The sequence below is a fragment of the Tamandua tetradactyla genome, chromosome 8 (genome assembly GCF_023851605.1).
Source record: "Tamandua tetradactyla isolate mTamTet1 chromosome 8, mTamTet1.pri, whole genome shotgun sequence".
Taxonomy (NCBI): Eukaryota; Metazoa; Chordata; class Mammalia; order Pilosa; family Myrmecophagidae; genus Tamandua; species Tamandua tetradactyla.
In genome coordinates, this window is record NC_135334.1 from 119,932,927 (window position 1) to 119,958,291 (window position 25,365).

General features: G+C 35.9%; 1 protein-coding gene across 5 annotated transcripts in view; it reads left to right on the forward strand.

Moving 5' to 3' along the window:
- Positions 1-25,365, forward strand: part of TTC17 (tetratricopeptide repeat domain 17) — a 156,284-nt gene that overhangs the window by 51,178 nt on the left and 79,741 nt on the right. For all 5 annotated transcript variants that reach the window (XM_077114451.1, XM_077114447.1, XM_077114448.1 and 2 more), the window contains exons 6-15: positions 2,344-2,453; positions 3,140-3,284; positions 3,626-3,765; positions 5,224-5,384; positions 6,797-6,909; positions 8,704-8,850; positions 10,363-10,478; positions 10,634-10,799; positions 12,416-12,493; positions 12,631-12,855. In XM_077114451.1, coding sequence (XP_076970566.1) covers positions 2,344-2,453; positions 3,140-3,284; positions 3,626-3,765; positions 5,224-5,384; positions 6,797-6,909; positions 8,704-8,850; positions 10,363-10,478; positions 10,634-10,799; positions 12,416-12,493; positions 12,631-12,855 — 1,401 coding nt within the window. The remainder of the gene's footprint in view (positions 1-2,343; positions 2,454-3,139; positions 3,285-3,625; positions 3,766-5,223; positions 5,385-6,796; positions 6,910-8,703; positions 8,851-10,362; positions 10,479-10,633; positions 10,800-12,415; positions 12,494-12,630; positions 12,856-25,365) is intronic.

Here is a 25,365-nt window from a genome sequence, read left to right on the forward strand (position 1 = left end):
CTGGAATGATGAAATTTAAGGTGACATCTGAATGACAAGAAGGAACCAAACTCCAAAGATTAGGGAAGAGCATTTTAAGCAAGACAAGTCTCTAAAGCCTGAATGAGCTCAGGTAGCATGTAACAAAGCCAGGCCAGTCGGCCTGGGGGGCACAGTGAGCACTGGGGAGGATTGTAGGGGATGAAGCCAGAGAAACAGGTTAGGGCCAGGTTATGTAGGGCTTTGAAAGCCAGGGTAGGGACTTTAAGTTACATTCCAAGTGTACTGAAAAGCTAGAACATAATTAATAAATAATTACTATTTTAATTATTTTAATAATAATTTAATTAATAATTAATATTTTAAAAGATCACAGTGGCTACGATATGGAGAAATGACTGGAGGGAACTGAAACTACAGAAATATAGAGACCAGCTAGAAGGCTGTTGCAATAGTTTAGGGGCGGTGTGAAGATGATTTGGACTAGAATGGTTACTAGTGGAAATGGAGAAAATCAGACTGTTTCAGGAAATGTTTAGGAGTTTTAGAAGCTGATGGGTTGGGGGTGGGAGATGAGGGAAAAGGAGAAACTAAGAATAATTCCTAAATTTTTTGCTTGAGCAATTTAAACTAAGAATAACTCCTAAATTTTTTACTTGAGCAGCTTGTAGTTAGGAGAAGAGGAGCTTGAATTCTGTTTTGACTATGTTGAATTTAATAAGATATATCTCTGAGTCTGGAATTCCAGGAATGGTCAGAGCTGGGTGTGTAGATAGAGAATAATCATTAAATAGGGCATATTTAAAGCCATGGGACTGGATAAGTTCATCTAGGAAAGAATGAAGTTTGGGAAGTAGCCAATCTGAGTCCTGGGATACTCAACATTTAGCTATTAAGCAGAGGGGGAAATGCCAGCAAAAGAGACTGAGAAGGATGTTCAGGTGAATGCAAGAAAACAGAAAGTGCTTCAAAAGAATGAGAGAGTAATTATCAGTGACATTCCAACATTTATAGAGTTGGGAAAGATTTGTTGTGTGAAATCTTGTAAAAAGATTTTTCTTTAAATATGTAGTTTCCTCTTACCTCCGATACGCTTTGATATGCAAAGTATTCTGCTTATCATGATATTTTTAGTAATTCATAAAGAATTTTTAATTGCCTCTTTTTGTCCCAATCCACAATATTAACTCTGAAAATAAAAAATAATAATCGAAGTTATCTGATTAGTACAAAAGAAAAAACACCAACTTCATTTGTGGATTTGAAGGAAAACTTCCTTAAAAGGCTATCAAAACTGAGATTGAAATTTAAGTCATATATCAGTTGTAAAAGAATGTAGAATCCATTAACCGACAAGAAATAACAGAAGTTCGCGGTTGATCTGTTCATCATGCTAAAATCTTTAATTGCATCACTCAAACACTCATATATTTTCCTTGAAGATAGAACACTTGAAGATGAATAATACAGGATGGGACTTACTATTTTAATCTTAAAAAGAAAAATAGTTATATTTTTGAGATTAAAATAATAGGTTCTGTTAAAAAATTCAGACTATATAAAAATATATATTAAAATGATGACCAGGTTTCAGCAGGGACAACGGCCACGGAGCATATAAACTATCAAGCCATAAACTGTATGCCAACCATGGAGTTCTTACTGGTACAGAATATATTTGGGAACTTTTGATAACTACTACGTTAAAGTAATAATTAGGAATGTCTTAGGAATAATAAAATTTGTCTAGTGTATTTTTCTATATGGTATTAAATTCTGTTTCACACATATATTATTGAAAAAATATGTATATATAAAAGAGAAAGCATAATTTCACAACTCAGACGTAATTACTGGTTTGTTAATATAACTTTTGGGTTTTGATTTTTAAGCATCTTTAAAAATATGTCTCTCATTTGCTTATTCTTCACGCAGGTAGTAAATAAATAGGAATACCATTGTCATATGTTATCATAGTTCATTAATGTCCTCTTAAAGCAACTAGCATGTCTAAGTAGACTAGGTTTTAGCTTCTAAAGTCCTGAAATAGATCCCAACAAGTTGTGGCCACTTTATGGATTTTTCATTTTCATTTTTCCTTAGAAGTTAGATATTTTCTATATGAAGATTAAACTGTAATGCACTTGTTCAACTGATGATGAGGGGGCTATTTTTTGACAGGTGTAGTTTATTTGTGCATCCTCTGATTTATCAGTACTATAATAAATATGTCTATAATTAAATAATTCTTCATCTTGAATTTCAGTAGAGCTAAAGTAGTAAAGGTATTCATTTTGAACATTCTATGTTGGAGAATCTGTCTTGAGCTATATTTGATGGTCATTTTGTTTGTTTAATCTCTAGAACTCTTCTTCATGGGTACTGTATAACATGGCTTCATTTTACTGGAGAATAAAGAATGAGCCGTATCAGGTAGTGGAATGTGCTATGCGAGCTCTTCACTTTTCTTCCAGGTAAGCGTCCTTCCCTTTGGACCGCCTGATTTTCTGCTGTCAAAGAAACGATACATACAAAACAATAAGCAGAACAATGCATTATAATTATGCTCCTCTCAGTTCCTTTTCAGATAAATTAATCTAATCAGAAAAAAGTTGCAGATATGTACACTTCCCACACACACACACACACAAAATTCAACAATTGGTGCTGCAATAACAGGATAGTCACATGGAAAAATAATGGAATGTGACCCCACCATACAGCATAAAAAAAAAGTCACATGTTGAGTTTAAAGTGATAATTGTATAAAATACTTCTTTTTTTCATTAAAGTTAAATACATGATGTACATGTCCTCTTATTCATTTGAGTCTTGAATCAAAAAACTTTGAAGAAATTATCATAAATTAAATTTTTCTTAAAGCAAATATAAGTCCTAAATACATTTTTAAAGAATAAAATGTTTGCCAGATCTTACTTTTGTGGTAAAATTTGTAGCTTTCACATTGAATAAGTACTATCTATAAAGTAAAAAGGAAACGTGATTATTTTAAATTATCTTTTCCACTTACAAGTATACTCAAAGTTATTATCCTAAGCACAGTAACTTTGAATGTCATTTTTCCTTACCAAGTAGTTATACCTGATTGTGGATCACATGCGTCTTTCCTAACACCTGGTTACATCTCCTTCTCTTTCAGGCACAATAAAGACATCGCGCTGGTGAACCTGGCCAACGTTCTGCACAGAGCCCACTTTTCTGCCGATGCTGCGGTTGTGGTCCACGCAGCTCTGGATGACAGTGACTTCTTCACCAGCTATTACACTTTGGGAAATATATATGCAGTAAATATAACTTTTTGCTTCATGAGCCAAACCAGATGCTATTTTTTATCCCCTTCCCCTACCATAGAATGTTATCTAGCCACTTGAAAGAAAAAAGAATTGATAGAAATGTTTAAGTCCTATAAAGTATACCTCTTAAAATAGCAATACCTTCCAACTACACTTTCCAATAGCCTACCTTCATCTTGTAGAGATTTAGCCACTGATGAAAATAGTATTCACTGTAGAATGAAATACAGGTATGATCTCATAAATCATTAGGTTTGTACAGATGCACTTAGGCCATGGCTAACTTTTACCCCCTCTGTGTGTATGTGTGTTTCTTTTTTTTGTCTTTTCAGATGCTTGGGGAATATAACCATTCAGTGCTTTGTTATGACCATGCTTTACAAGCTAAACCTGGGTTTGAGCAAGCTATAAAGAGGAAGCATGCTGTTCTATGTCAACAAAAACTCGAACAAAAATTGGAGGCCCAACATAGGTAACTGGGGGAAAGAATTTTACTGAAGCCCTAGCACCATAGGACTTTAAGTTAGAGCTGTGTAAAGTTACACCAGTGTTCCTTTAGGAATTTGAATTAAGAAAGAACCTCTTCACAACTGCTAGTCCTATCCCCTTTCTCCAAATCTAGGTGGTTTATCACACTCCAGTTGATTTTAGAAACTAGAAAATGTTTACATTAAAAGCTGACATTTAGATATTTATAGTTTGGGTCATTGATTATTTTTATGCAGTCAAATTGGGTGTAGGGGAGCAGGATACTCAGTAATGCTGTGGATTACATTTCTATTTCCATGCAATACATCTAGTATCAGTAAAATCACTTGCATGTGCCACATTTGATCTTTCTCCCCCTTGGCTCCTAGGGTTGGGTTTTATGTAGTTGAGGGACATTATTTGGCCCTCTATTTAATCAGACTTATTTGTTAAGTTATGCATAATATGATTCTGTTATACTTAGTCCTTGTCATATACTTAATGGAAAATATATTTCAATTCTATAAATAATAGGGCCAATTAGAAACATTCATATAACTCAAAAGTGAATTGTTCATTTCTTATAGAATTGGGCTACTTTTGTTATTAGAGAATTAAATGGAGATTTGGAACCCATTTAACTTTTCTTTTTGCTTATTTTCTAATCTGTTCAAAGTATATCAAATGATAAGGAAGGTATGACAGCTTAACTCGTTTATGACTAGCTTCTGTTAAAACTGATCAGAACTTGTTCTGGCTGTGATTTCATTCATAAAATTGAACTTCTTAAGTTTTGCTCTTAAAGAGTTTTCTCTCTTACATAGTCTTACATAGACAATGTAAATCTCCCTATACTATAGTATAATATGTAGACATTAAGAATTTTGGGCAAAAGTAATCAAGCAGCTTATATATAGAAATCAGGTGGTAAAGAATGTTCCATTCTGAGCTAAATTGTCCCTGGTTTTTCCCAGTGTCTATAAACCAAGGAGCTAGACTGTGCGAAAAATTACAGTAGCCTTAACTCTTAACATCGTCTTTAGGAAGAATCTAAAGAATTTAACCTAAGGATTAAAAGGAAGAAAGGATTCTAGAAAGGTTTTGAATATGAGTGCAACTATTGTGAGTTTTTTGTAGAGAGAATAAGTTGAGTTGTTAAATTTATAAAGATTTATCAAACATTGTTATATATCTTTTATGGCACCTGAAAAACCCAGCACACCATTTAAGGTCAAGATAATATTTTTAAGGGAAGAATTTCAAATCTGTTGTTTTTCCCCTGAGTTTTAATAAAAGACTAGCATTAATTTAGCCCTGTTATACCTGAAGTTGTGATGGAGAAGTTTCACATTAGAATAAAGGGAAAAAACTTAGCCTTTTGCTGAGAACCAGAATCTAAGTGGGTTAAAAATTCACCATTTCAAAACTCTGTAACTTTTTCCTGGTATTAAAAAATGTTAAGATCCCTCCAGCGAACACTGAATGAGTTGAAAGAGTATCAAAAGCAGCATGACCACTACCTGAGACAGCAGGAGATCCTAGAAAAACATAAGCTAATTCAGGAGGAACAAATCTTAAGAAACATCATTCATGAGACTCAGATGGCAAAAGAGGCACAATTAGGTAAGTATTGATTCCAAGTGATTAAGGACAGATTAGGAAAGTCACTTCTAGCATGCTTTACTTTCATAACTTCTATGTAGCCATAAGTAGTATAAAGTTGTGCTTTTGACTCTTCTTAATCTTAAATCTTAAAATAAAGATTCTTCACAGCGAGTATACCAGATGGCCTGGGGAGCTAGTTTGATACTTCTTGTTTTTTTGGTGGCGTTTTTCATTCACATTGCAAGGTAAAAACCAAGTCTTTTAGATCCCAGGAGTCTTAAAACATTTTTTGCCCTTTGTGCCTTACATCAATGCTTCTCCAGCTTTATTGTGCATATGAATCTCCTGGATCTCTTGTTAAAATGCAGGTTCTCATTCAGTAGGTCTGAGTATGGCCTGAGATTGTCTTTCTAATAAACTCCCAAGTGATGCTGGAATCTGCTGGTCTGAATTCAGACTCCACTTTAAGCAGCATGGTCCTTTAATAAGTGAACACAAACCAGCCACATCCTAGAAAGAGTGTCCATGCTCTTCAACTAAGACTGACAATAAAACTCAATATTTTTTTTCTTGCCTCCTAAAAACAAACTTTTTTTTTTTTAGAAGTAGGATTTTAGAGTAGGATTCCTGTCTAGGGCAAGAATTCTTAATCCAGATCAATGGATTAGTTTCAGGGCATTCTTAAATCCTTCCAAAATTACATGTAGAATTGTATATGTGCATCATTTATTTCTGGGAAGTGGGTATAAAGCTTTTATTAAAATTCTTAGAGTCTATGACCACCAAGGGAACTTGGATTGACAGTAAATACGTGGTTTGGTTTTATCCAGAATATTTAGTGTGTAATCATACTCCACGGAAACAGATATGACTTCAAGACACCAAAGAATAATTTAATAGAATCCTTTAAATTATACCCTTCTCACCAGGTAAGTATCTTGGTCTGAAAAACCTCCTAGCCTTTGAATCTCAACTATATACAGTCCATTGTACAACTACCTAATGAGTTTTATTTGCTATTTTAAGTGTAAAGTTGTATTCAGTTCTTGGAATTATTAACTGCTCAGTCTATTGAAATATAAACAGAGTTCTTATATTAATTGAAACAAAATTATGAAGCAAATAAAGAAATTCTTTGCAGAGAGATTGCCAAAGTCTCTTAAAACTAGGAAATCAATAGATTTTTGTATTCATAGACTGTGATTGCCCAAAGATAATTCAGTGATCATGTAGTAGAGCACCGTTGTTTAATCGGTAGAGAAACAGGCTTCTTTAGGATTATTTAATTAACTGTAGTAAGTGTCTTCCCTTTGTAAGTACTCTGCTAGACTCTAAGGGAAACAGGGTTGAAGCTAAATGACTCATACTTTAAAAATCATGTTGTCGTCACTGACCCTCCTCAATATATTTAATTTCCCTTTCTATTCCAGGAAATCATCAAATATGCCGTCTGGTCAACCAGCAGCATAGCTTACATTGCCAGTGGGATCAGCCTGTACGGTATCATCGTGGAGATATTTTTGAAAATGTGGACTATGTTCAGGTCTTTTTCTTGATCCCTTCTAGTACTTATAAATGTTTGCATATCTAAGAGTAATATTGCTTTGTCCCCCTTGATCCCTTGCATGTTGACGCCTGAAACTTGTGATTGTCACTTACCTTTTTAAGATTTGGAATGTTATTTTTATAAAATCAGATTTTATGGGGGTAGCTACTCCTTGAATGACATTTCTACTTCCCAAAGTATTTGTATATGCATATTAGATTCTTTTCTTCTTTGCCATGAGAGCTAGAATTGGACTATCACCTTCCCATCTTAATCTGTTAGAGGCCTATAATTTAAAATCTGGGAAAGAGTAGTCATGTAATCTCTTTCCTTTAGCCAGAATACCAACAAATTATCATTATCAGCAGAAAATGTTTTTTAAGCACCAGAGCTAGGTACATGCTCACCCTCACTTATGTGTATGTGTGTATACACACACACACATGCATATACACACAGTCTTAGCCCAGATATCTAATTGGGAATAGTAATATCAAACAGCATTTAATTGATGCTGAATGAGTGATAGATTCAATAAGCACAACCCAAATTCCAAGTATCATCCAAAAGAATAAATAATATTTATCCTATTCTTAAGAAAAACTTTTTTGACTCTAATCATAGATATAGAACTTCCCATGAGATAAGTAGTTAAAATGATTAGAAGATCAGATCTTCTTGTAAGAGGACAAACCAAAAACTCTTTAATCTGGAAAGTAACCAGGCTACATTGGGAAAAGAGTAAGAAGCAAAATTTAAGAAGCCATTTAGAAACAGAAGTGTTAATATGGACCAAAAATTTTCTGTGATTTTTGTGAACCAACTCTTAGCAATAGATGCTTGGTTTTGAAGAGAAGGAGTAAAGGAACAGACTCATACCCTCTGGGATTGTAGCTCCCTTTTTAAATCCAAGCATTTTAAGAACAGAAAAAGTGAATGTTCAGAAACAGAATCAATTGAAATGTGATATAACTTTTGGCCCATACATTATAATAATCTCAAGACAGACTATTCAGAAGACTGCCTTTTAACCAGTTTAGCTTCCAGTATTATATATCCATAGAATTGTATCACCAGTATATAGTGAAAGAATTCATTTCTATTCATAAAGGCCTAGAACTTCAAATTCATCACTTGCATTCCTTTTTCTCATGTCTTCCCCACCCCAGCCCGTCTCTGATCCCATTCTCCTTACCTAGCAAGATTGCAGAAATATACAGAACTATGTATGAAATATTGTGAGAATATCAAACATTGTTGTACCCTACTTTGGAGGAAGGCTGAATATGTTTGTATTATTTCATCTGTTAGTTTCCCCTTTCAGCCTCTAAATCTTTTATTATGGGTTGATTGTACAATAGCATTTAGTCCCTAAATAATAGCTAAATTAAACCCTTAAGAACCTTTTCCATTGTGTCTTCTCATGGCAAATGATCATTTTATTCTAGGGAGAGGAAGAAAGTAATGAACCAAATCTGCATATCAGCTGATCATTAAACCTTAAAAGAGTTTAAATCATAGAAATGAAGTATAGGGACAGGAAAACAATCAATACCATTTTTCTCATACTCCAATGGCAAAGTTTATTGAAAGTTGCTAATTATTCATTATCCATATGAGAATACTGTTTGGACATAGTTCTTAAAATCATAAGTTCTGACTGCTCTATTACTAAATTACTTTCTGAATTTCTGCTAATTGTGAATATTCACTAACCTTTTTTGGTTTAAGTTCAGTCTTAGTCATAACTCCTTTTCTAACTCCAGTTTGATTTAACGTTTCATTTTCTAGTTTGGTGAAGATTCATCAACATCCAGTATGATGTCTGTGAACTTTGATGTTCAGGCAAATCAGAGTGATATCAGTGATTCAGTCAAGTCTTCCCCCATAGCCCATTCTATTCTCTGGATCTGGGGCAGGGATGCAGATTCCTACAGGGTAAGTTAATAGAGGATGATCAAGGAATTTTTTTCAGATAGCTGAGATCCCCTAAAGCAGGTCCTCAACCCCATCACCATTCAGTTTAGTTCAGAAGACACTTACTAAATTTCTACAAAATTAAAGATACTGGTACTTAGTGAATAAATAAGACACAGGCTCTGCCTTGAGTTCATCTTGCCAATCAAGTAGGGAAGATAGATAACCTGATTTCAATACGAAGTTTTGATCTTTCAGTATAATTACCAAACTTAACAAGTTGCTGTACTTGACCTAAGTGTATACTTGCATATATACTTAACTTATTTCATTTTTTTAGTATATACTTAGTGAGCTTCAACTGTATTCCAGGCTTGTTTTAGGTACTGGGAATATAGTAGATAAGCTCCTTACTCTGCTGGAGCATTTCTAGTGGAAGATTCAGGCAATAAACAGATTAATAAATAAATCTCTGTATTTCTAGGCTGGGTCAGAAATAGTTGCATGTTAGTTGATGGAGATATCAAGATATGATGGCTGGGGCCATGTATATTTTTTCACCCTCATAATTTCAGAATGTAATCACATTTCTAGTTTAACAGAATTAATAAACCTATGCAGATTTAATTATATGTATTGTAAATTCCACAAAGTTTGAATAGCTTCAAGATATAAGTTTAGTAAGCCTCTGGTATGTTTCATTTTTATTTATTAAAATGAATATTTAACAAGTCAAAAAAGCAATTATTGGATGCACAGGTGATTCAGTGGTAGAATGCTTGCCTTCTATCTGAGAGACCCAGGTTTAATTCCTGGACTGTGCACCAACCCCCCCTCCAAAAAAAAAAGCAATTATTAAACTTTGGCCCTAGAAATGAAAAAGTTTTCAGTTAGGGGAAAAATAGTTTTCTATGCCAATTTTATAAGTGTATGCTTGCATTCAGGTGCAGGTAACAAATTCCAACTCAAACTAGCTGAAATAAAAACAAAACTTGCCTCTTATATCAGGAAGTCCATAAAAAGGGCAAGCTTCAAGGTTTCATTGATTCAGTAGCCTAGTGATGTCATCAATGACCCATTTCTTTCAGTTTCTCCACTCTGCCATCCGCAGTGGGTTTTATCCTCAAGCTTATTTCATTATAGTCATAAGATGACAGCCAGCAGCTACTACTAGAACAACGTGCTTTTTTTGTACATATGTGGCATAAGAGACTAAGACTTGATTTTCTTTCAAGCAAGCCTCTGCTTGTGGCTCATTGGCTCAGCTGGCTTAGACCTGGCCAACCCTGAACCAGTCTGTAGTAAAGCAGGTAGAATTACTGTGACTGACTTAGATGAATAATAATAATCTGAGGTAAAAGGAACACTATAAAATTAACCACAGTGTCCACCCACATTTATCTTAAAATATTAAATTTTTCAGTTACCGTACTATATTTGCGTTCTTTTAAAAGTTCATATAGCTTACTGAAAGATTGAATCCTCTTGGGATTAAATTTCTTTAATTTATGAGAAACTTTCTCTCTTTGTTAGGATAAACAGCATATTCTGTGGCCTAAAAGAGCAGATTGTATAGAAAGCTACCCTAGAGTCCCTGAGGGTGAGAAATTACCAACCTATTTTCTACCTCCGGAAAACAAAGGACTCAGGCAAGTGCTATTGGATTTAGTAAAGCCCTGATCCTGCATAATTGTCATCTGGCACATCTTTGAGATCACCAGCCTTGGTCTTGAATGGTTAAATCTTTATCTTGAAGTTACCCAAACTTTGAAAACATGAATCTTGTTCTTTTTTTTTCTGCCAGGATCCATGAACTCAACAGTGATGATTATTCTTCAGAAGAAGAGGCCCAGACCCCAGACTGTTCCATAACTGACTTCAGAAAAAGCCAAACTCTGTCCTACTTAGTCAAAGAACTAGAGGTCCGCATGGATCTGAAAGCCAAAATACCAGATGACCATGCACGAAAAGTAAGGCTCACCTAGGCTGGTCTTTATTGCTGTCCGTTCTGGGTGACTTCAGAAACCTGTTGACTTGAGCAAAATTTTGATAGAAAGCAGTTGTTGGGCTTTATGTTTATAAAACCGAAAAATAGCATTGAAGAATTATTGAAATGATTAAAGAAATCAATCATGCTATTAAAGGCATACCAGGAGAGTGTTTTTCAGGGCTGCTGCTTAGATAGACCCTTTAAATGTTATTCCTCTAATGGATAACCCAGAACTCTCAATTTACCTAAAGGAGTTGAGCTAAAGGAGATCATTCTGACCACATCAATTTAGCTTTGTAACCTCCAAGCCTCTAGAACTTTGTATAAATTGAAAGTTTGAAGATTCTTTTTCCATAGCTTTTATCAGCCCTGCTTTGGCCTTATCTGAGGTCCTTAGGAGTTCGTATGAATTTGAAAAACCCTTGGCAAACATTCTGAGTAAGTCTGTTAAGCTGTTTTCTTTAATCCGTACTAGTTATTTATAACCTGGAATGTTTTATTACTGAGTTGTAGATTAATAATTTAGGTGGCATCCCATGGATACAAATGAAAATATTACCTTTTCAAAGAGAAAATAGACCATCACCTTCACAGCTGCCTTTTTTTTTTAACTTGATTTCAAAACTGCAGGTAGTTACTGCTTACATTAATCAAACATTTTCTGAGGCAAAAAAACATGCCAGGCAGTTTGGGGTGCTGAGAATACAAGGATTGATAGACCATAATCCCTTCCTTAGAATAGATCACAGTTATATAAATTCTGCAAGAAAATAAAGTTGATTAATTGGGGATGTGGTGATTTTCCAGCCAGGAAAGGTAGCAGATTTTTATCATATCAGGGATTGCATGCTTGTTATCTTCTGAATGATTTCTCGTTTGGTTATGGGTACTTAGATTGACTTTAATGAGGTATGTCCTACTGTTTTAATGCATGTGTGTGTGTGTGTGTATGTCTTTTAACTTATTTTAATGGAAAATACAAATATATGAAAGAGTAGTAAGGATAGCATAATGAATCCCCATGTACCCATAGCCCATCTCAGGGCCAATCTTGTTACTCTTTGATGTGCTATTAAGAAACAATGTGCATTACATATGTGTTGACCTTAAATCAGTGCGTATTCCTTCTATCTAGCATATGGGTAATAAAATAAAGACAAAAAAAAGATAATGGGGGGTGGATAATGGATGTGGGATGCTTTGGGTTCCCTTTTTTATTTTTATTTCTTTTTTTTTGAGTAATGAAAATGTTGTAAAATTGATAGTGGTGATGAATGCACAAATATATGATGCTACTGTAAGCCATTGTTTACTTTGGATGGATTATATGATGTGTGAATATATATCAATAAAACTGCATTAAAAAAATAAAGAATATAACAACTTGGCAAAATTTTTTTTTTAATGAGTACATATATACTAGCAGGTCAACACCTATTGGTGTGTGGTTGTCTGCATCATATAAATGTTTATAAATATCTGTTCAAATTAACTGTTCTTGAGAAGTTCAGATATAGACTGCCATGTATAGAAGTTCTTTTAAAATGTTTTTCCTGTTATTTTAAATTGAGTCAGTCTCCATTTTGGTATTTTCAGATTTTACTTTCCCGTATCAATAACTATACTATCCCAGAAGAAGAAATTGGATCATTCTTATTTCATGCTATTAACAAGGTAAGTCACCTTCTTTGGACATCTGAAACTTAAATGCTTAGTAATTGCAATTAAAAGTCAAAATGTACTTAATGAAAATCCTTTTTAGAGCAAGTACTATATTCTTGTATTAACTGAAATATTTTGGTTTTTTTTAGCCAAATGCTCCTGTCTGGCTTATACTCAATGAAGCTGGACTCTACTGGAGAGCAGTAGGAAATAGCACATTTGCTATTGCTTGTCTTCAGAGAGCTTTGAATTTAGCTCCACCTCAATACCAGGACGTTCCTCTTGTCAACTTGGCCAACCTTCTGATTCACTATGGCCTTCATCTTGACGCCACTACGCTGCTACTTCACGCTCTAGCAGTCAACAGCTCTGAGGTGAGATTCTGTGCTTTTTGTAGCTCCGTATACAATGGAAGAGTCCAAGTGCAACTTACATTTTTCTAGGGAGGGCGTAAACACATGGCATGTTTTGTTTTTCGGAATAGTATTATATATTTCTATAAAGGGTCTAAAATGTTTTGTTTAATTTTTGATGGGTTCTGTTTTTTTAATGAGTGAACTTACAATAATGTAGTTAATTTTTTTTAGAAATTTACATTTAAATAACAATGACATAGCTGCTAAAAGTACGTTGCCACTTTTTTATGTCAGTCTGAAATACTTGGTTCTTATTTTATCCTTCTCATCACAGCATGTATACTGCTTAATATTATATTGTTTACAGCTTTAATTTATAGATATTTTTGTATCAACTAAGTCAGAGCACAATTTAAAGGTTGTTCTGATAAGAACAGATAGGTTGATTGATATTCTTCCCTCAGCCTCCCACATGCAGTACATGGAGTTACATCACTACTTTTTAGTTAATTACTGTATTTCATAGTTCCTAAGATACCACTGGTTTGGGATTTTTTTTTTCATATTTTGACATCTCTGAAATAGGATGCATGTTAAAATTGATGGCATCTTAAGTCTGATGAAATACAGTAACAGTGAATATATAATTAAATTGATTTTATAAGTTATATATCTAAAGAAAGAAACCTTTAGATGAAATATGCATGAATGGTTTAGATTTGTTTAAGGTACCCCAAAACTTATTTTTGAATGTGAAAAGGAAACATTACCTGTTAAGAATTTCTTTTGAAATATATACATGGAGGCTCAACAACACACTCTTAAACAACAAGTGGGTCAAAGAAGAAATTGCAAGAGAAATTAGTAAATACCTCGAGGCGAATGAAAATGAAGACACAACATATCAAAACTTATGGGACGCAGCAAAGGCAGTGCTAAGAGGGAAATTTATTGCCCTAAATGCCTTTATCAGAAAAGAAGAAAAGGCAAAAATGCAGGAATTAACTGTCCACTTGGAAGAACTGGAGAAAGAACAGCAAACTAATCCCAAAGCAAGCAAAAGGAAAGAAATAACAAAGATTAGAGCAGAAATAAATGAAATTGAAAACATGAAAACAATAGAGAAAATCAATAAGACCAGAAGTTGGTTCTATGAGAATATCAATAAGATTGATGGGCCCTTATCAAGATTGACAAAAAGAAGAAGAGAGAGGATGCAAATAAATAAGATCAGAAATGGAAGAGGAGACATAACTACTGACCTCACAGAAATAAAGGAGGTAATAACAGGATACTATGAACAACTTTACACTAATAAATACAACAATTTAGATGAAATGGACGGGTTCCTGGAAAGACATGAACAACCAACTTTGACTCAAGAAGAAATAGATGACCTCAACAAACCAATCACAAGTAAAGAGATTGAATTAGTCATTCAAAAGCTCCCTAAAAAGAAAAGTCCAGGACCAGACGGCTTCACATGTGAATTCTATCAAACATTCCAGAAAGAATTAGTACCAACTCTCCCCAAACTCTTCAAAATAATCGAAGTGGAGGGAAAACTACCTAATTCATTCTATGAAGCCAACATCACCCTCATACCAAAACCAGGCAAAGATATTACAAAAAAAGAAAACTACAGACCAATCTCTCTAATGAATATAGATGCAAAAATCCTCAATAAAATTCTAGCAAATCGTATCCAACAGCACATTAAAAGAATTATACATCATGACCAAGTAGGATTCATCCCAGGTATGCAAGGATGGTTCAACATAAGAAAATCAATTAATGTAATACACCACATCAACAAATCAAAGCAGAAAAATCACATGATCATCTCAATTGATGCAGAGAAGACATTTGACAAGATTCAACATCCTTTCCTGTTGAAAACACTTCAAAAGATAGGAATACAAGGGAACTTCCTTAAAATGATAGAGGGAATATATAAAAAACCCACAGCTAATATCATCCTCAATGGGGAAAAATTGAAAACTTTCCCCCTAAGATCAGGAACAAGACAAGGATGTCCACTATCACCACTATTATTCAACATTGTGTTGGAAGTTCTAGCCAGAGCAATTAGACAAGAAAAAGAAATACAAGGCATCAAAATTGGAAAGGAAGAAGTAAAACTATCACTGTTTGCAGACGATATGATACTATACGTCGAAAACCCGGAAAAATCCACAACAAAACTACTAGAGCTAATAAATGAGTACAGCAAAGTAGCAGGCTACAAGATCAACATTCAAAAATCTGTAGCTTTTCTATACACTAGTAATGAACAAGCTGAGGGGGAAATCAAGAAATGAATCCCATTTACAATTGCAACTAAAAGAATAAAATACCTAGGAATAAATTTAACCAAAGAGGCAAAAAACCTATATAAAGAAAACTACAAAAAACTGCTAAAAGAAATCACAGAAGACCTAAATAGATGGAAGGGCATACCGTTTGCATGGATTGGAAGACTAAATATAATTAAGATGTCAATCCTACCTAAACTGATCTACAGATTCAATGCAATACCAATCAAAATCCCAACAACTTATTTTTCAGAATTAGAAAAACCAATAAGCAAATTTATCTGGAAGGGCAGGTTGCCCCGAATTGCTAAAAACATCTTGAGGAAAAAAAATGAAGCTGGAGGTCTAGCGATGCCGGACTTTAAGGCATATTATGAAGCCACAGTGGTCAAAACAGCATGGTATTGGCATAAAGATAGATATATCGACCAATGGAATCGAATAGAGTGCTCAGATATAGACCCTCTCATCTATGGACATTTGATCTTTGATAAGGCAGTCAAGCCAACTCACCTGGGACAGAACAGTCTCTTCAATAAATGGTGCCTAGAGAACTGGATATCCATAAGTAAAAGAATGAAAGAAGACCCGTATCTCACACCTTATACAAAAATTAACTCAAAATGGATCAAAGATCTAAACATTAGGTCTAAGACCATAAAACAGTTAGAGGAAAATGTAGGGAGATATCTTATGAATCTTACAACTGGAGGTGGTTTTATGGACCTTAAACCTAAAGCAAGAGCACTGAAGAAGGAAATAAATAAATGGGAGCTCCTCAAAATTAAACACTTTTGTGCATCAAAGAACTTCATCAAGAAAGTAGAAAGACAGCCTACACAATGGGAGATAATATTTGGAAATGACATATCAGATAAAGGTCTAGTATCCAGAATATATAAAGAGATTGTTCAACTCAACAACAAAAAGACAGCCAACCCAATTACAAAATGGGAAAAAGACTTGAACAGACACCTACCAGAAGAGTAAATACGGATGGCCAAGAGGCACATGAAGAGATGCTCAATGTCCCTGGCCATTAGAGAAATGCAAATCAAAACCACACTGAGATATCATCTCACACCCACCAGAATGGCCATTATCAACAAAACAGAAAATGACAAGTGCTGGAGAGGATGCGGAGAAAGAGGCACACTTATCCACTGTTGGTGGGAATGTCAAATGGTGCAACCACTGTGGAAGGCAGTTTGGCGCTTCCTCAAAAAGCTGAATATAGAATTGCCATACCACCCAGCAATACCATTGCTAGGTATCTACTCAAAGGACTTAAGGGCAAAGACACAAACGGACATTTGCACACCAATGTTTATAGCAGCGTTATTTACAATTGCAAAGAGATGGAAACAGCCAAAATGTCCATCAACAGAAGAATGGCTAAATAAACTGTGGTATATACATATGATGGAATATTATGCAGCTTTAAGACAAGATAAACTTTTGAAGCATGTAATAACATGGATGGACCTAGAGAATATTATGCTGAGTGAGTCCAGCCAAAAACTAAAGGACAAATACTGTATGGTCCCACTGATGTGAACGGACATTCGAGAATAAACTTGAAATATGTCATTGGTAACAGAGTCCAGCAGGAGTTAGAAACAGGGTAAGATAATGGGTAATTGGAGCTGAAGGGATACAGACTGTGCAACAGGACTAGATACAAAAACTCAAGAATGGACAGCACAATAATACCTAATTGTAAAGTAATCATGTTAAAACACTGAATGAAGCTGTATCTGAGCTATAGGGGTTTTTTTTTGTTGTTTTTTACTATTATTACTACTTTTATTTCTTTTCTCTATATTAACATTTTATATCTTTTTCTGTTGTGTTGCTAGTTCCTCTAAACCGATGCAAATGTACTAAGAAACGATGATCATGCATCTATGTGATGATATTAAGAATTACTGAGTGCATATGTAGAACGGTATGATTTCTAAATGTTGTGTTAATTTCTTTTTTTTTTTCTTTCTTTCCGTTAATAAAAAAAATAAAAATTAAATTAAATTTAAAAAAAAGACTGTGTGGATTTTTCAAGCAGAAACCATAGAGGTGAGCAGGCAGTGGTGTAATATATTTAAGATTCTGAAAGAGATTAAAATGCCAACCAATAATTCTATACCCAGCAAAACTGTCCTTCAAAAAATGACAATATTTGCAGATAAATAGTCACTGAGAGAATTTGTGACTAAGAGACTGACTGTACAAGCAGTACTAAAGGGAGCACTACAGACAGATGGGAAGAGGCAGGAGAGAGAGGTCTGGAGAAGCATGTACAAATAAAGCCTATCAGTAAAGGTAAAAGGGGAAAAAAATTAAATATGACATGTAAAATCCAAAAGACGAAAAAAGATAAATAAAGAAAGAACAAACAAAAAAGAAAGAAAAACAAATCCAAAAGACAGACTATTAGAAGAAAGTACTGGTTTACTGTACTAACATTAAATGTTAATGGACTAAACTCCCCAATCAGAAGACATAGACTGGCAGAATGGATTGAAAAAACAGGACCCATCTATTTTCTCTCTGTACAGGAGACTCACTGTTAGAACCAAGGACAAAAATAGGTTGAAAGTGAAAAGTTTGGAAAAGATATTTCATGCAAACAACAGCCAGAAAACAACAAGGGTAGCTATGCTAATATCTGACAAATTTTAGACTTCAAATGTAAATAAGTTAAAAGAGACAAAGGACACTAAGCTTTACTAAAAGAAACAGCTCAACAAGAAGTAAATAATAAATTTTTATGTACCAAGCTGAAGTGCTCCAAAATATATAAGGCAAACACCAAAAACACTGTAGGGAGAAGTAGACACCTCTACCATAATAGTTGGAGACTTTAATTCCTTCCTCTCATCAATGGATAGAACATCTAGACAAAGGATTGATAAGGAAAGAGATTTTGAATAATACAATAAATGAACTAGACTCAACAGGCATTTCTAAACATTACACCCCACAACTGCGGGATACACATTTTCTCAAGTGCTCATGGATCATTCTCCAGGATAGACCATATGCTACATCACAAAACAAGTCTCAACAAATTTTAAAGATTGAAATTATACAAAACACTCTCTCAGATTATAATGGAATGAAGTTAGAAATCAACAATCGGCAGAGGGCCAGAAAATTCACAAATATATAGAGGTTCAGCCACACACTCTTGAACAACCAGTGGGTCAAGAAAGACATGGCAAGAGAAATCACTAAATATCTCAAGGCAAATGAAATTCAAAACACAACATATCAAAATTTATGGGATGCAAGAAATGCAGTGCTAAGAGAGATATTTATTGCCTTAAGTGCCTATATTAAGAAAGAAGAAAGCAAAAATCTAGGAATTAACTGTTCATTTGGAAGAACTAGAGAAAGAACAGCAAACTAACCCCAAAACAAACAAAAGGAAAGAAATAACAAAGGTTAGAGCACAAATAAGTGAAATTGAGAATATGACAACAGTTGGGAAAATCAACAAGACCAAAAGTTGGTTCTTTGAGAAAATCAGTAATATCAGAGGATGCTCTTCTAGTTTGCTAGCTGCCAGAATGCAACACACCAGAGGTGGATTGGCTTTTAATAAAAGGGGATTTATTTTGTTAGTTCTTCAGAGGAAAGGCGGCTAACTTTCATCTTAGGTTCTTTCTTATGTGGGAAGGCTCAGGGTAATCTTTTCTGGCCTTCTCTCCAGGCCTCTGGGTTCCAACAGCTTTCCCCGGGGTGATTCCTTTCTGTATCTCCAAAGGCCTGGGCTGAGCTGCAAGTGCTGAGATGAGGTAAGCTGAACTGCTTGGGCTGTGCTATGTTGCGCTCTCTCATTTTAGCACCAGCCAATTAAGTCAAAGGTCATTCATTGCAGGAGGCAGGCCTCCTAGCCGACTGCAGATGTAATTAGCAACAGATGAGGTTCACATACCATTGGCTTATGTCCACAGCAACAAAACTAGATGCTTTCACCTGGCCAAGTTGACAACTGAATCTAACTACCACAGATGCTTAGCTAGGTTGATGGGGAAAAAAAAAAGGAAGCAAATAAATAAAACCAGAAATGGAAGAGGAGACAGTACCACTTATTACCTGCAGAAATAAAGGAGGTAATGAGAGGATACTATGAGCAACTATATGCTAATAAGCTAGACAACATAGATGAAATGAATAGCTTCCTCAAAACACACAAACAAGCAACATTGACTAGAGAAAAAATAGATGACCTCAACGAACCAGACACAAGTAAAGAGATTGAATCAAGAAGCTCCTCCCCCAAAAAAATCCAGAACCAGATGATTTCACATGTGAATTCTACCAAGTATTCAAGAAAGAATTAGTACCAAGCCTGCTCAAATTCTTCAAAAAAATAAGAGAGAAAGCCACCTAACTCATTCTGTGAGACCAACATCACCGTCATACCAAAGCCAGACAAAGATACAAGAAAAGAAAATTACAGACCAATCTCTGTAATGAATATGCATGCAAAAATCTTCAACAAAATACTTGCAAATCAAATCCAGCAGTACATTGAAAAAACTATACACCATGGCCAAATGGGATTTATTCCTGGTATGCAAGGCTGATTTAACACACAAAAAAATCAATTAATGTAATACACCATATCAATAAGTCAAAGAGGAAAAAACCACATGATCACCTCCATTGATGTAGAAAAGGCATTTGACGAAATTCAATGTTTTCATCATTTCTTCATGAAAACACTTCAAAGAATAAGAATAGAAGGTATTATGGTCAGGTTTATGTGTCAACTTGGCCAAGTGGTGGTGCCTGTTTGTCCGGTTGGGCAAGTGCTGGCCTGGTCTGTTGCAATGAGGATATTTCATAGAATTAAATCATGATCATGTCAGCTGTATCCACAGCTGATTCCGTTTGTAATCAGCCAAGGGGAGTGTCTTTTGCAATGAGTAATGCTCAGTCTAATCACTGGAAGCGTTTTAAGGAGGATTCAGGAGAGACAGGCTCTCTTCCTCCTTTGTCCGGTGAGCATTTCCTGTGGAGTTCGTCCAGACCCTCCATCAGAATTGTCAGCTTCACAGCCTGCCCTGCAGATTTTGGATTTTGCATTCCCACGCTTACGTGACTCACTTTTATAAATTTTTATTTGCAAGTGTTTCCCATTGATTTTGTTTCTCTAGAGAACCCTAACTAATAAAGAAGGGAACTACCTCAACATGATAAAGGGAATATATGAAAAATCCACAGCTAACATCATCCTCAGTTGGGGAAGTCTGAAAGCTTTCCCTCTAAGATCAGTAACAAGAAAAGGAAGCCCACTGTCACCATTGTAATTCAGCATTGTACTAGAAGTTCTAGCCAGGGCGATTAGACAAGAAAAAGAAATAAAAGACATCCAAATTGGAAAGTAAGTAGTAAAACTCTCACTGTTCATAGAGAACATAATACTTTGTCAGAAATCCTGAAGAATCTACAGCAGAGCTACTAAGCTAATAAATGAGTATAACAAAGTGGCAGGGTACAAGATCAACATCCCAAAATCTGTAATGTTTCTATACACTAGTGATAAGCAGTTTGAGGAGAAAATGAAGAAAAATATTCCATTTACAACAGCAACCAAAGAATCAAATTAGGAATAAATTTAACTAAGGATACAGCAGACCTGTTCAAAGAAAACTACAAGAAATTGCTAAAAGAATTCACGGAAGACCTAAATAAATGGAAGGGCATACCATGTTCATGGATTGGAAGACTAAATATAGTCAAGATGTCAGTTCTGCCCAAATTGATATATAGATTCAATGCAATACCAATTGAAATCCCAACAACTTACTTTGCAGAAATAGAAAAACCAATAACCAAATTTATTTGGAAAGGCAGGGTGCTCCCAAAGAGAGAAAAATATCTTGAGAAAGAAAAATGAAGTGGCAGGTCTCACACAACCTGACTATAAAGCATATTGTGAAGTTGCAGCAGTCAAACAGCATGGCACTGGCATAGAGATAGATATACTGACCAATGGAATTGAATTTCGGGTTTAGAAATAGACCCTCTCATCTATGGACAATTGATCTTTCATAATGCAGTCAAGCCAACCCACCTGGGACAGAGCAGCCTCTTCAATACATTATGTTTAGAGAACTGGATATCCATATGCAAAAGAATGAAAGAGGATCCATTACTCACACCCTATATAAAAATTAGCTCAAAAGAAATTAGAGCTAAGACCATAAAACTTTTAAGAGAAAATGTGGGAAATATCTTATGAATTTTGTAATAGAAGGCAGTTTCCTAGACCTTACACCCAAAGCACAAGCATTGAAAAAAGAAATAGATAAATGAGATCTCCTCAAAATTAAACACCTTTGTGCATCAAAGAACATTGTCAGGAAAGTAGAAAGACAGTCTATGCGATAGTAGACAATAGTTTGAAACCACATATCAGATAAGGGTTTAGTATCCAGAATATATAAAGAAATTTTTCAGCTCAACAATAAAAAGACAAACAACCCAATTTAAAAAATGGACAAAAGAAAGATGGCAGAATAGGATAGGTTGAATTCATCCCTGTTCCAAGGAACAGCTAGAGAAGGGATGGGAAGGTGACTGGGACCAGGATTCCAGGATGTAAGTGACCTGGGAGGGTCTTCTGGACCACAAAGGGAGGCCCTGATTGCAAAAGCTGAAAAAAAGAGATTCAGAGAATCAGAGACCATCCACCTAGTACAAACAGCCTAATGCGCCCCTTTCCACATGGAACCTTAGAGTCCTCAGGAGTGTGTGGGCAAGGAGACAAGGACAAGGAAGTAAACCAATCTGAGTTCCTTGAACATGCCCCCTCACACATGCTGCCCCTACCCTGCATCCTGTGACTTCCCTCACACCCCACGCACTTGAACCCCATCACCTGCCACCTCCAATCACCCCTGCCCCCACCCCACACCTGTTACCACCCCACACCCCTTCCCCGTGCATACACACCTCTCCCAGCCTGATACATCTCTCCTGCAGAAGCACAGCCTTAACAGGACTGATTGCAGAAACTCAGAAATGGACAGCACAATACTACCTACCTGTAATACAATTATGTTAGAACACTGAATGAAGCTGAATGTGAGAATGATAGAGGGAGGAGGGCTGGGGGCACAAATGAAATCAGAAAAATAGACGATCAAGACTGAGATGATATAATCTAGGAATGTCTAGAGTGTATAATGATAGTAACTAAATGTACAAATTTTAAAAATGCTTTTGCATAAGGAAGAACAAAGGAATGTCATTACTGCAAGGTATTAAAAATAGATGGTAATTAATATTTCAAAATTTTAACTTATGTGTGAGACTAAAGCACAAAATGTTTATTTGGTACAAAATGTATATTTTGACTAGTGCATTCATTTCCTAATATAACTTATGTAGACAGCTTAACTGAACACCATAAGTACACAGAACCTTGAGTAGGGCATGAGATTTTGTTGGTTTGTCCAGAGTGATACCCCAATAAATCCCAGAGTGAATTGAACAGTGAATAAAAAAGTATTTTCAAAGCCCCCTTTGGGGAATGGTGAGAAAGGGGGAAAATTCAGCTTCCCCAAATTGATCTTGATATTCTCACAAGCAGTGGAGACAACCAAAGCAATAGGCTGAACCCCCAATCTTGGGGTTTGTTCATATGAAACTTAGCCCCACAAAGGATAGGTCAAGCCTACTTAAAATTAGGCCTAAAGAGTCACCCCCAAGAGAACCTGTTTTGTGGCCTCTCTCTCTAGCCAACACAGCAAGCAAACTTACTGCCCTCCCCCTGTCTGCATGGGACATGACTCCCAGGTGTGGACCTTCCTGGCGATGTGGAACAGAAATCCTAGAATGAGCTGAGACTCAGCATCAAGGGATTGAGAAAACCTTCCCGACAAAAAGGGGGAAGAGCAAAATGAGACAAATTAAAGTGTCAATGGCTGAGAGATTCCAAACAGAGTCAAAAGGTTATCCTGGAGGTTATTCTTACGCATTAAATAAATATCACCTTATTAGTTAAGATGTAGTGGAGAGGCTGGAGGGAACTGCCTGAAGACGTAGACCTGTGTTCCAGTAGCCATTTTTTTTGAAGATGATTGTATAATGATATAGTTTTCACAATGTGACTGTATGATTGTGAAAACCTTGTGTCTGATGCTCCTTTTATCTACCTTATCAACAGATGAGTAAAACATGGAATAAAAATAAATAATAGGGGGAACAAATGTTAAAATAAATTTAGTAGATTGAAATGCTAGTGATCAACGAAAGGGGAAGGGGATGGGGTATGGTATGTATGAATTTTTTTCTCTTGTCTTTTTGTTTCTTTTTCTGAATTAATGCAAATGTTCTAAGAAAAGCATAATGATGAATATGTAACATGTGATGATATTCTGAATTACTGATTATATATGTAGAACAGAATGATCATAAGTTAAGAATGTTTGTGTTGGTTGTTATATATTCTTTTAATTTAAAAATTAATTTTAAAAATTGAAAAAAAAAAAGCACAGCCTTTCCCTGCCCTTCCCAAGACCCACACACCCACACCCAGCCCCTCAACTCCCACCTCCTCTGCTCCTTGCAGGCAGGTCACCTGTGCATGCAGGGTGTGGGCACTCACCTTCATAACTGGGCCACACCCACCCCCAGCCCATACAGCCATGCAACTCCACCCTGCCCCTCTTGACTTCTGTTCATGTGCACATCAGCCCATCCAGCTCCCCCAGATATGTGCACATGCATGTGCACACTCCTGCCACGACCCCCAGCTCTAGGCAGGCGCTGATCTGCACATCTGGGCCACACCCACGTAACCCAGCCCACCCCTGAGCTCTGTATATGCACACTCCAGAGCCCCACCCCCTGGATCCACGCACACCAGGACTCCACCCCTGAGGCCTAGGCATACGTACAACCACATCCTACCTGTGCACCAGTCCCCATCGTCCACACATCCCCCCCATCCACCTCGTGCCACACCCTGCCTCTGTGTCCACCATACCACACCCTCTTCCTGTGCTCCAAGGCCTTCCTGAGCTGTACCCCGCACCACACCGCACCTCCACAACACTATGCCTCACACCCCATGCTCGAAGGCACCAGCATAAAATCCCAAAACCGTGCCTGTACCTGCACCACAACCCGTCACCACACTGTTGTGCCCTGCCCCACATCCCACATCCTACTCCACATCCATTCCGCAAATACAAAGCTTTAGACTACTAAGGAAATGAAATTCCAAAGTAATCCTGTCAAGATATTTACATGCCTCAAAGGCAACAAAAGACCAGTAAGTATATCAACATGCAGACAGATAAATACACAGCCTTGTGATCAAATTAAAACACCATAGGAGACAGACTTTGGAACAACTAATCAAATATGTTCATATAACTCAACTAAATAAAATCAGCAGGATGGCTAATGACATAAAGGAGATCAAGAAGAGACTAGAAGAGCAAAAAGAGGAATTTGAAAGAATAAATAGACAAATAGCAGATATCACAGAGATTAAAGATGCTATAGACCAAATCGAAATAAACGAGAGACACACAACAGCTTATTTAAAGAAGCGGAAGAAAGAATAAGCGAACTACAGTACAGAACAACTGATTTCAAACATACAAAAGAGCAAATGGCAAAGAAGATGGAAAAATTTGAATTGGATCTCAGGGAAATGATAGACAAAACAAAGCGCACAAATGTAAGAATCATTGGTGTCCCAAAAGGAGAGAAAAGAGTAAAGGGCTAGGAAGATTAGTTGAGGATATAATGGGAAGCTTCCCAACTCTTATAAAGAACATAAATATGCAAAACTAAGAAGCCCAATGAACTCCAAATAGAATAAATCCAAATAGGCCTTCCACAGAACACATACTAGTCAGTCTGTCAAATGTTGAAGAAAAGCACAAAATCCTGAAAGGGGCAAGAAGAAAACAATCTACTACATACAAGGGAAACCACATAAAACCGAGTTCAGACTACTCAACTGGCACTGTGGAGGCGAAAAGTGGTATGATATACTTAAGATTCTAAAAGAAAAAAAGTCCAGCCAAGAATTCTGTACCCAGCCAAATTGTCCTTCAAAACTGAGGGAGAAATTAAAATTTTCATAAACAGATGCTGAAAGAATTTGTCAACAAGGGACCAGCCTGAAAAGAAATATTAAAAGGAGTTCTGCCGACTGAAAAGAAAGAAAGGAAAGGGAGGT